This window comes from Columba livia, chromosome 11, assembly GCF_036013475.1.
Source record: "Columba livia isolate bColLiv1 breed racing homer chromosome 11, bColLiv1.pat.W.v2, whole genome shotgun sequence".
In the NCBI taxonomy this organism is placed as follows: Eukaryota; Metazoa; Chordata; class Aves; order Columbiformes; family Columbidae; genus Columba; species Columba livia.
In genome coordinates this window covers 4630944-4643540 of record NC_088612.1, presented here as the reverse complement: position 1 = coordinate 4643540, position 12597 = coordinate 4630944, and the positions used below count along the sequence as shown (strand labels likewise).

Here is a 12597-nt window from a genome sequence, read left to right as displayed (position 1 = left end):
AGCCATTACCTTGCTCTTTTGCAAAATGTCATCTATTACTGCCCGTCACATTGGTGTCTCTCCGGGAGAAAACCCATGTGGTGTTTAATTCCTGTCCCTTTAGGTGATTTTTCCTTCAGAAAGAGGCCAGGAGCATACAGAAATTGCGGCCACTGGCAAGTATCATTTGCAAGCATTGAGCTTACTTTCTTGTCAGTCCAGCTCCAATCTTATACAAATCTCTGAGCATTAGTGTAATTTGGGGGGTTTATAGCTTCTTTGCTAACTGACCGAAGCCTCGCAGAGAGGCTACCTGCACAACCTCAGGCCAGAAGTACTGGTTATGGTTATGGTTATTGGCCCATCCAGCGCAAGGGGCTTTGCCTTCTCCATGGTATGGATGATGCCCCAGACAAGGGCCAGCTTGGCAATAGGACAGAGCTGTGTTTGTCTGTCCGCAAACAATCCCACAAACCTGCGTTCAGGCAAGTGAGGTTCCTGATATCCCAACCTGAGGATGGCATAAGTCCAAACACGGAGGCATGAGTTCACATTTCAATAGTAAAATTCTGGTCTTGAAGCATCAGTAGCTCTTTTGCCTTTCATTTCCAACAGATTGGGTTTTATTTCTGATAAACTGTACTACACAGTGGCTTTTTGTGTAGAAGTTTTGTTACAGTACCATCAAAATTTCCAATAGCAACGATTAATATAACTGTCTCTGATTTTTTTTTTTTAATTGGGAGCTTTGAATTTTTCTCCTTTCGGAATTAAAAAGAGCAAGTGAAGAAGTGGATTCAGAAGATCACTGTGCTATAGATTTACTACAACTATATAAAAGATGTGTAGATTTTTATAAATAAGCAATATTTACACGTGTAGAATGTGAATATGCTCGACTTACAACCACTTGTATGCTGTCCCTACAGGCGGCCTGTTAGTTAATTCTCATGGCTTCCAATGATTTTATCTGTTGGTATTGGCTAATTGTCGTAGTTAAGTAACAGTGCCTGACACTAAACACAAATCAGCTGCATTTAAAGGATCTGCAGAGTTTTCACCACTGAAGTTCTTCATTCTGCCATATGACCCCTAATGTTTATTAGCTCTGGCAGTTTCTTTTGAAGTATTTTTCTGTTGCTGCTGCACATTTAATTTTTCCTAAATTCTTATAATTGGATTACGGCTTATTACTTCCAGTGATTTTTATCTCATTTGAACAACGGATATTTTTTGTTCAGTTCTGATTAGACTTGTGTTTTCTGTAGCACTTGTCAACACAAATTGATTTCATGTAATGTCTTGATTTTATATAATAGCACAAGCAATTTATTTCTGGACATTCACTCCCTTAAAAGCTTTCAAAAATTGAATAGAATCTGGACTTGGATCATGAGGAAAGTAGAACCACAGTATGTTAAGCAGGTGTTATTACAAAGAAGGATTTATATGCAGTTCTTTCTGTCCCAACAGGTTGTTCCATTTGATATGATGTGCTTCAGATAGAGCTTTGATCACATTTTCTTATTCACTGGCGTAATTCTGTGTTAATGTTACTGATGGTTCCTGTTTACTTCAGCAGGATCAGTGAAGGGGTCTGGTATATTCATCAGTAACATGAGGGAGACATTCTTGGTGTCTTAGTAGTGAATTCTTAAATCCTTTATAAAGAGGCTGTATTCCATCCTCCATTACTTACCCACCTACATTTCTTGCTATTCCAGCAAAACTTCGTGTGCCCTGTTGCATTCCTGTGGTACAACCTTTCTCAGTGAAAAACGTTTGAAAACAGATGAATCTCACAGGAGAGGATTTACTAAATCACCTGAGAGACGGTGGCTTTTCCTTCTTGCATCTTATTTGCTTTTTGTAACTAAATCATTTTGTCTCTTTTGCAGACAACTTCAGCAGCAGCAAGCAGAACTCGAAGTACATCAAAGAGATGGGCTGTCATCCTATGACTTATCTCAGGTGGAATTTCTCAAGTTTTTACTTTTGTGCCTCTGATCCTTTAAAATGCATAGCAATGGTAGATTTCAGCACAATTGAAAATACATTGTGACTGTCCTTGAATTCCTTTTTGTCAAATACGATGGAGGTAATTACATTCCTCCGTGTATCTCAACAGGTGCCTGTTCCCAGTTTACCAGCTAATGTTCATGAGGGTGGAAAGTCTGTGGAGAAACCTGATGCAATCTTCTCCCAAGAGAGAGATCCTAGATTTGCTGAGATGTTTGCTGGAATAACTGCTTGTAAGTGAATGTCTCTGTTTAATTTTTAATACATGTTAAGGTTGGTTACATGGTATGTAGCACAGCTTCAAGAGAATGAAGAGAAACTACGACATGGCAGAGAAATTTCCAAGCAATGTCAGTCTTCAGGACATTTCCTAGAGTTTGCCTTTAGTTGATATTTCCCCTAAAGATGATGAGGAATAAATTCAAGGAGGGAAAGACAGCTTTTGTGTCACCAGAGCTACCTATGTTTGATTCTCTTTTCATTTCACAGGGGCACCTTGAGCAGTGTTCATAGATACTAAACATACTCAGCAGAACTTGCCATTTCAGAGTATATATTTTCTTTCTTAAACAGCAGATGTGAGTTCATCTCTCTAAATAGACCTGGATTAAGATAGGCCTGCACTTTTTTATCAGATCACCAGCTTTTGCACTGATGCTTTCAGGTGCATATGCTGCCGTGAATTGTAATAGTATACTTGTTTTCTGGTCAGTTGAGGCATCTTTGGTCACGTTACCTGTCATTGAGTCCTTGCTCTTTGTCCCACAACTTTTGAACTTGTTGGCAAGTTTTTTTAAGAGAGGTAGGAGTCTCAGAAATAGTACATTCTTCTGTATTTTGTGGAAATTACTGTGAGGACCCTCACTGGAGGGTATCCAGTCCTGTTCCAAGAGGTAGCAGCCAACTTGTCAGTCAGACAGATGTCGCTGACTTCAACTAGCCCCAGCCATACTGCCTGTTGCCCTGACAGACAGAAGTCATTGAGAAGACTGGCAGCTGAAGGAGTCATCCGAAATATATCTGTAGGAAACCAGGCTCATTAATTTCACTGCTTGTGGAAGAACTCGTTAATTGTTTATTGTTCTTAACTGTCCTCACTGAAGAAGAGAGGTTTTTTACATTTGTTTTAAATAAATCAACATGCCAGTGTCACACAGTGCATGAAGGAAATGACCTACAGGGTTTGACTCCAGGGGTGTGTGGAGATGACCTAACTGCATTGGTTTCTTGTGCCTGGCTTGGCCTTTTCAAATGGAGAAGGCATTGTAACTGCAGGACAGACTTAATAGTCTGTCCTCCTGTTGCTAGGACTTCTCTGTTATTCCTGTTGATCCTCGTCTGTCTACTCTAACAGTGAAGTCAACAGCTGAGGCCATAAAAGGGGTCCATTAGAAGGTAGCAAGACTCCAGCCCTAAACACCAGAATATGTTTTTCCAAGCAAGAACATCCTGCTTTTTGGCTGCCTTATTGGCTTTTTTCAGGCAGCTCTCAACTGTTTGTGGGGAGGGGTTAGGGTTAAGGGTCTATCAAGCTGTGAGGTAGCTGGGAGGTTATGTTCTTGGAAATGCCATTTGTCTTTTCATTCTTATCAATTTACAGGCTATGCTTTTTTTGGGACATTCACGCTGTCTGAATTTCTCCTGGGAGCTGTGATCAAGGTCTTCTCTGAATGACAAAAAGAGATGGTTCACAGAGATGAGATACACTGTCCAAAAACAATATTGACAAACCTGCATGCTGCCTGCAAGACATTTGCATTACATTCATACTCGATCTCATTCTCTGCTATGTTCTGTAAAAATACAGCTTTGACATAGGGAGATTGTTGCCATAATTCCATACAGTGGCCACACGTAATTAAAAAACGAAAGTGGGGAGAGGAAGCCTGGATTCACGGGTTCACGCAAGTGCCTTGAAGCACAGGATGATGTGGGTCTTACAGAGATCTTCATTCTACAGGCAGAAACTCTGGTCCTCATGGGAGAAGGACATGTCATTGATGGGTACAGTGATGGGGTTTAGAGGGAAACAGGTCTAAGGATGCATGTTAAAAACACCAAGAAAAAATAGGTTTTCAGTGCTGTACCAAAGGTGAGAGAAGTAGCGTGTGAAGTCCTGAGTGGGACTGCAGCTGGAAGAGATGTGGGCCAGATCCAGAGGCTGAAGAGCATTCAGTGAAACTCAGGAAAGAGATTTTAAAGCCAATTAAGCTCTTTGCAATTAGTGCAGCCATTCCTTTTGTCTTGGCCTCATCCTGCGGCACAGACCCTGGAAGCTGCCATGGCAACTCTGCTCCACTTGAGGAATTCCAGTTCATTTAGGGCACTCTCCGTTTTGCTGGCAACTTGTTCTCAAATATCTAAAGTACCCCCAGGATTTTGGCTCAGTCTCTTCCAACCCTGAGAGTTTGGTATCCCTGTAAAGGCTGGCCTTAGAAAATGGTACATCTCATGCAAGAATGATATTACTACAAAAGAAGGCAAAATCATCTGTCCTTCTCAGAGATGTTGCAACCCATTCTCAATCCTTCCTACCACATATGTGACCTTTTCTAGACCTTGTCCCCATTTTTCCCTTTTTCTTTATACGAGAGCGTAGGTTTGCAGCCCAGACTCAGTGTCTTGTGCAGGGTGACATGTAACCAGTGAGGAATTTCTACAAATTTATACATTATAGAGGAAAAGCAATGACAGCTTGCATCAGTGGCATACATGTTTCTTCTCCAGCGCTTCTGTGAGGTAATTTGAGGTGACTTTTTACTTTGGAAGGCGAGCTTAGGTTCTTGTTAGGCACATAACGTTAATAAGAACTTAGATAACAGAGATCTGGTGTATGTTGGAGGCCTTTGATGAGTCACACTCACAAGGTCTCTAAAAGCTAGGGGAAACTCAAAAATGCTTCTGTTAGTTGTGAGCTGAGTGGGTCTTTAGTCCCGGAGAGCATCTTGTGAAATGAGTGGGAATCTGAAAAGAGCAAAGGGGAAAGTGAGCAGGCAGACCTGATTTCTAGGCCTGTCAGAGGTATGTGGCAACAAATGGTTGCAAAGCCATCAGCAAGTTGCAGGATGTTCTGTGCTTGGAGGTAGTAAGGGAAGATGGGGAAAGTGAATAAAGGGTGGTGTATCAGACCTTTAAATTAGTTTAAGAAAAGTAGTCGTAGTGAGGTTTCCCTGGGCTTTGGAATGATCCAGTGGCAGAAAATTAAATTAAGAGACCAAATGGCATTGTTCACCCAATCTCATTTCATTCAATTAGAGATTGATTTCTAATTAACAGTAGACTATAAAAGTTAATGGCTTCTCCATATGTGCGTTATTCACTGTGCTAGTCTGTTTTACACCCCACTGGGACGCTTGCATCCTATCTCATGGCTTTCTCAAGCCACATATAGGACAGCAAAATCTGTGAGAAACCAGTGGTTTGTGCTGCCACAGCTCAGGTGCTTAAGCCTTGGGGACACTCAGAAGCAAAGTGCCTGTAGCCACCTGTGAGATGGAAATGCAGGTGGGGGCTGCAGTATCACCCAGGCTTGCAGGTGGTCACCCGGAGGTCTGCAGATGTGCCACCAAGCGTTGGGTGTTCCTCTCTGGCTGTCAGCTGATCAGGACAGGGACTCTTTGACACCATTCCTTGGGATGTTCAACCCAGGGGGGTCTGAGGTGTCAGCCACTACCTCAGTGTAAAGAGGCTGCAATCAGCAGCAGCCCTGGAGGGCTTCTTCTGGAGCTGCTTCTTCGGACCAGGCTTGTTTCATGTGGCATTCCTCCATTCCCCTGGGCAGACTCTTCTCTCTTTCTTCCAGAAAACCGTTTTTTCCCCTTTTCAGTCTGTAGCTGGGACCCAGGCACCCATCACTGCCCACCTGGGACCCAGGCCCATCACTGCCCACCTGGGACCCAGGCGCCCATCACTGCCCACCTGGGACCCAGGCGCCCATCATTGCCCACCTGAGACCCAGGCCCATTACTGCCCACCTGGGACCCAGGCACCCATCACTGCCCACCTGGGACCCAGGCACCCATCACTGCCCACCTGGGACCCACACACCCATCACGGCCCACCTGAGACCCAGGCACCTATCACTGCCCATCTGGGACCCAGGCACCCATCACTGCCCATCTGGGAGCCAGGCACCCATCAATGTCTGCTTCAGCCAGACCCACTCTCTGTGTCCCATTCCTCCTCATGTCTGTGTGGTCAGGAGCAGCTTCCAGCGAGCACAGAGAAGGTCTGGACTGCATGGTTTGAGGGCACGTACCAGTGTTATGTTCCATGCAAACAATAGCATAAATGAGGTACATCCTGGGAAGCGGGTATGAAGTAGACACAAACCAGCTGTGCCTCTTGTTTCATACTGACTTGTCAAATAGCCCTTCTGTGTCATTCTTAATGTGTTCCATAGGGCTTCTTCATCAGTGTTTAAGAAGGAAAGAAAAATCCCTGCTGCATATATACATGGCAATTCTCATTAAATAGTTTTGCCTTAATTTTCTCATCCCCTAAACTCTGTGATTTGTTTTCCTTTTGTAGCAGATAAAAAAATGATGGCATCAGCATCCACAGCAGGAAACCAGCAGCTTTACTCACAGGGAAGCCCATTTCAGCCAGGACATTCAGGAAAGACTTTCAGGTACTGACTACATGATGTCTCGGCAGCTGCAAGATGAGATGATTTGGGTATCTCTGTTCAAAATAGTGGCTGATAAGTAGATACTTGTTGCTATGATGAGGTAATTGGACACAGCTAAGAGATATTCAGGGTGCATGTTGTTGCCTTCCAGCTGGCAGCACAGGTTTGGCTGATGTGAAGTTTAAGAATTTGCCTGCATTTCCAGTCACTTTCTAAGAATCTGGTAACAGTGATGGAAATCACCACAGTGTCCTTCATATCACTGTTCGGGACCGTGATACTGAAGTTTCATTCTCCTGTTTTAGACCAACAAAGATTGTGAAAGTGAAAGAACAGCCATTCAGAGGTTGTAAGTTCCAGGAATTAGAAAACATCTGCAAACTATAATTGTATTTAAACCAATGCGTTCTTAAAGTTATGATTGCTAATAATGTCAGTGGGGAGAAATAAAATCCCTGTGCGTACGTTTTGTCAAATTGAAACAAAAAATAACTTGGAGGAGGAGGGTAAATTAAAGTGTCTTTTAATTGGATATTGTATATTACTGAATAGATGACTTGCCATCTTGGAAGTTGGCCTGTATTTTGTTCATTTCCTTTGTTTATTTGTTTCCTTTGTTGATTCCTATAGCTTTTTTCCTCCTGCTGTTCTATTACATTAAGTAATGACACATCTGCTAGCTTTTCCACCCTCCGTGAACTGTCGTCCCTGAATGTTCTCCAGGCTGGTCCATTTGGTCACTGAGCCTGGGCAGCCTTTAGGTGCTGTTTTACAGGCTGCTGGTTTCAAAGCGTATTCCAGATGCAGTCCAGGCCCTTGGACAGCGGGACTGACCAGTTGGGCTGGGATGTTCTTCTGCGTCCAGCCAGATTTAGGTGGACTTTCTAGTCCACATTTCCCCCTTTGGAGATTCTGTGGTAGCAAAAAAGAAACATAAAGGAATAGAAAACAAACTCTGCAAAGACTCTCTGAACACACACTTTGCTTTTAGGCAGCCTAAGAAAGACAGAATAACAACTCCCGTATTCAAATGCCTGCCACGTTTTGGTTACTGCTCTGGGAGGGGTTTTGTCAGCCTTCTCAGAGGTTCACATTCCTGCTTCCTCTCTGCTCAGCCTTGTTTATTTCTCTTTCTGCATAATTGTGAAAACAGACAATAGGGAAGGGATTGGAGCAAAGTGCATGCTGTTTCAATTCATGTACAAAAGCCATTTTATGTGTAGTGTCTTCATTTATATTCATTTATCTATTTATATATGACATCTAAAATAATAAATAGATATTTTATATATAAAATTATATAAAAGCACATTCACAAGTCTGGTTATAGTGATTCAGTTGTTCAAGACTTCACAAAACTAAAATGGTAAAGTGCAGCAATCCTTCATCAAATTTTCCTTCTAATTAGGAATTTCTGGGAAATTTCTCTATAGTGAAATTCAGTAATTAGGAAACAGTTAACACATAAACAAGTTCCATTGGGAATACTTTTTTTCTTTTTTTTTTAAATTCCAAATCTATTACATTGGTTTAAGTTTCTGTCTTGGTTATTCTTTTGCCTAGGTATGTAGCTGCATACCCTTCTTTAGAATCATTTGGTGAAAATAGGAATTAAAAGCTCAGATTTTTAGTATGTATTGCACATTTCTTCATTTCCCACGCAGGAGACAAAGCAGCACTTACAACTGTCATCTTTTTGTACACCTTCATTTAGGATGGCATTTAAGCAAATGCCTTAAGTACTGTTGATTTAAGCACAAATTATAAATAAAGCATCTGCTTGAATACACTCTACAAGCAGGTTTTTTAATGCATTAAACATTCAACTAGTATGGAGCTAAGTGTTTGTGCCCTGTGTGTTAGACTGACTTTATCCTTGCAAGCCCTTCTAAAGACATTGTAGAAATGTCATTCAGAATAATTTTGCCCTCTGTGTCTGTTTGAACTGGCATTTTAGAATGCTAAAAGCTTTCATAGTTTTGTGATGGTTTTAAGTAATTTTTTATTAAGAGAGATGAAACAATTAGGCTTAAGGTGATTATGAAAATGTTCACATCTGAAATACTGTTTGTGCATGGAGAATATATCCTACAAACAAGGCGCTGTCTCTTTTCCTTTAGTTCGTCTGTGGTGCATGTGCCTGGTGTGAACGACATCCAGTCGTCTTCATCAACGGGCCAGAATCTGACACAGATTTCTCGCCAGCTAAACCAGAGTCAGGTTGCCTGGACAGGAAATCGCCCACCATTTCCAGGACAGGTATTGATTAAAGGTGTTTTATTTTCATGTTCATTAAAGGTTTGCAATCCCTGTGCTTTCTACAGAAGAATTAGTAAACCCCATTTATAACATGATGAAATGTACTTTGTCGTTATCATTTGTGGCTGGAGAGCAATGAGTTTCCCCACTTCTGTTCCTTGAGAGCGCTGCCCTATGTGTAACTGCATTTAATTTGTAATAGTGTCGATAATAGTGGCAGTCATAACTCCGACATGAATCCCAGTGGAAGAGCTCAGCCCTGCACTGATTTTTATATGTGCACTGAATGAAATAAAAAGAGGGCAGCTGTTCGGCTTTAGTATTAATCCTGTGAATTAAATCTTTCTTGGACCAAGCCCTTGCACCCAGCAACGTTACCCTCAGTTGGCAGAGTTATCAGAAAGGGGCACATACAAATCCAGTTATAATATGAATTCAGAGCAGAGGCTGCTGAGCCCAGTGTAGCTCACGTGCTGTAGGGAACAGCACATCCCTCCATCAGGTGGCCTGTGCTTGACAATGTTTGCCCAGAAATCACCTCGTGGTCTGTGCAACAATAAAAAAACACCATTAAAGACAAATAATAGGAAATAATCATGTTTGATCTATCATTAACGCTGCTCTTAATCACTCTTGACTTCACATTGTTCTGTAGGTTAGAATGGCATGTTGGGGCAGGCACTGAATAGTTTTTTGGTAACTGAATTGTTTCCACATTAATTACTGTTTTTTCCAAGCCATCAGTGTACCATTGTTATTCTCTCACACCTGTTTAATGAAATGCTGTCATAACATTAATTTTTTCTTTTTAGTGATCTGGAGTATTCTAAAAATTACTTAAAGGAAAATGTACTCATCCCTCCTACCGTCCAAATTCCATCCAAGTCAACAGAGTTTGTATGTGAGTGTAGGGAAATCGGAATTCATTCATCAATTGTAAATAAAGTAAAATAGAGTTAAACCTTGCAGAAGTGATACATCATGCTTTCACTGTCTCTGTAGAAAGCTTTAGAAATGTACTATTTCTTAGCTTGGAACTGAGCTAAAGAGTTAATAGCATCTTCATCACGTTATATGCCTGTTGGGATCTCTTTTCCTCCCCCGAGCTACCTTACATTTGTCCAAGAAAATAGCTTCACTTGAGTGCATTGATTGCCAATAACACTGCACATCATTAGAAGTATCCAGACATGTAATCACCTTTAATTTCTATTTCTGGAATTGGTTAGGCAGCGAGTTTTTCTTGTTGCTGCTGGATTTGTTCATAATGCAGGAAACGGTTTATAAGCAGATTCTGTCTGTAGCATTACACATTGCTGCAGCACGTGACTTCGGATGTGACACTTCACATCGCTTTAGTCTCAGGGTACACGTCTCAAAGCGGACTTGCAGCCTTTAATCATGTGTGTAGCATCCTTGGAGACCCTGTGACAAAGCCATTATGTAGATGAAAATGACAGCAAGGTGGTTTTTCATACCCTTGAATTAACTCAGCTGCCCAGCTAAAGCAAAGTTAGACTGTTTCTTCCCTGCTCCCAGGGCTGGTGATTCACACTCCCAAGCCTTTTACAAGGCAAAATAACTTGGCTGCATGTACTTCTTAGGCAGGGAGAGAAAGCAGCTCATTAGCTTTGAAAGTTCTTTGACCATTTAGCCCCCAAGCACTGGAGACTCTGCTCATTTGAGAGCTGTATATGTTCTGCAAGACATTCTGATAACTGTAATTTTACTGGCGCGCTGCAAAATTGAAACACGCGGCAAATAAAGGTGAATTCTTTGTAGCTGTTCAGTTTGAGATGAATCCTTGTAACAGAGGTGAAGGAAATCATGTTTTTCCAAATAGCTCTGATACTGAGTACGTGCGAGTTAATCAGCAGGTTTATAGTCTGTTGTGTTCCTTATGCAGCAGCAAGTTGGCTTTGACAGAAATGGAATACGGCTGAGACAGGAATAACGTGCCTGTTTGCATCCGCAGAGTTTATTTAGTCTTTACACTGTTAAACAGTGAGTCTGCTGCGCTATTCCTCAACAATAAAACTCATTCCTTTCTTTCACCCCTTGTTCCGCAGCAAATTCCGTCTCAGTCTGGCAAGGCTCAGTCGTCTCCCTTTGGGATTGGGACCAGTCACACCTACCCGGCGGATCCATCCTCGTACAGCCCCCTTTCCAGCCCCGCCACCTCTTCTCCCAGTGGGAATGCCTACTCCAGCTTAGCAAACCGAAGTGCAGGCTTTGGTAAGTTTTAAATGACTTAACGCACAAAATGAAACTCTCCAGCGTTAACTTCATTAAAAATCCTCCAACCTGTTATTTTGATGGGTTGGCTGGGAAGCCCAGTGCGTGAAAGGGTTTTGTTTTCTCCCACTGAGCAGAGTGGACTGAGATGACCTGTTTCCTCTGTGCTACAACTCCACATCCAACACACTTGAGAATATTGTGGCATTTTATGGTGTGCAGGCTTTTTTCTCCTTCAGTGAATGATGTCATGAAAGGTTCAGCTAGTTCATCACTAGTACACGTGTTCCCAAGTTGTAGTCAGCAGGTTCAGTTTCTTTTCACTTCTCAGGAGAACACTTATGGCACAAATTTACATTCTTTTCATTTGTTAAGTTCCCTGGCTGCGTGTTGATGTCCTTTTGCCCAGAGGTGGCTTGTTGGAGTTTGGCTGCAGACAGGATATTTTTGTACCCACAATACTACTAATCTAATCAGAGTAGGTGCCATGTTTTGAAATGGTTTTCTTTTCCTATTACATGCTCATTTAGTGGCTTTCAGACTGTGACCCAGTGGGTGACCCCTTCATAAATTTTCTGCACTCCACCAGCACAATAACATTCAAGAGAAAACACATTATGAATCCGTCAGTGATAAACCCATTTGGAGTCCTTGAAAAATGTTGCTGGCTGATAACAATGTGCGATTCCAAAAAGTGTAGGTAGCACTGTGCTAATATTTGTCATTTTTCTGTTATCCCTTGAGAATACAATGGGTGCAGAGCTGTTGCAGCTCAACCTCGCGGAGCACAGACCTGCTCTGTGTTGACTAGAAGAAGGGCATTGAAACAGAGCTCTTCCCAGAGACCTTATTCATGCCTCCATTTCCACCAGGCTTTGTACATTTGTTTATGAGACAGCCTTGCATTTCAGGCCTAAGCTACTTGGCAAGAACCCTTTCGCCTAATGAGAAACATTTCCTGACCTACATCAGTTTGGATACTATTAATAACACAGCCTTCACAGAGATTAATGTCTTGAACCTCCGCCTAGCAGTAACCGTTTTGCTGAAAAGAAGCTTCATTTGCCTCACTGAGTTAATTTCAATGTATTGTTCTGAGAAAAAAAAGAATAACCTTGCCGTTTTCTTTTAAAGGGTAACTTAGATGAATTTAGTTTTGGCCCATGAAGTGGCTGCAGGGTTTCTGAGTCAGCTCAATTATTGGTTGTGGTAATGTCAGTAAGGGAAGAGCTGTAATTATCTACTTCAGATGTGATAGAAATATGTCACTACGGCCTGTTTACTTTCCTGTAAAATGCTCTCTTTGTCTGTTTTGCGTGGTTTAGCTGGTAGCCAAGAGGACTGGACTAGGCATGTGTTTCTGTATTTTCTGAAGCCACAGCTGTGAGTAGTGACTGATGTGACACCATGGAGCCTGGTTACCAGAGACCTGACACAGCACGTGTGTGGAAGTTTGGCACAGGAGATTGGGCACC

At 42.0% G+C, this 12597-nt stretch overlaps 1 protein-coding gene across 6 annotated transcripts in view; it reads left to right on the top strand.

Moving 5' to 3' along the window:
- The window catches only part of ARNT2 (aryl hydrocarbon receptor nuclear translocator 2), a 102190-nt gene that overhangs the window by 81834 nt on the left and 7759 nt on the right, over positions 1 to 12597 (top strand). For 5 of the 6 annotated variants that reach the window (XM_065076517.1, XM_065076515.1, XM_065076519.1 and 2 more), the window contains 5 exons: positions 1878 to 1950; positions 2108 to 2231; positions 6529 to 6628; positions 8749 to 8887; positions 10957 to 11122. In XM_065076517.1, the coding sequence (XP_064932589.1) occupies positions 1878 to 1950; positions 2108 to 2231; positions 6529 to 6628; positions 8749 to 8887; positions 10957 to 11122 (602 nt within the window). The remainder of the gene's footprint in view (positions 1 to 1877; positions 1951 to 2107; positions 2232 to 6528; positions 6629 to 8748; positions 8888 to 10956; positions 11123 to 12597) is intronic. The other variant, XM_065076516.1, reaches the window with a different exon arrangement.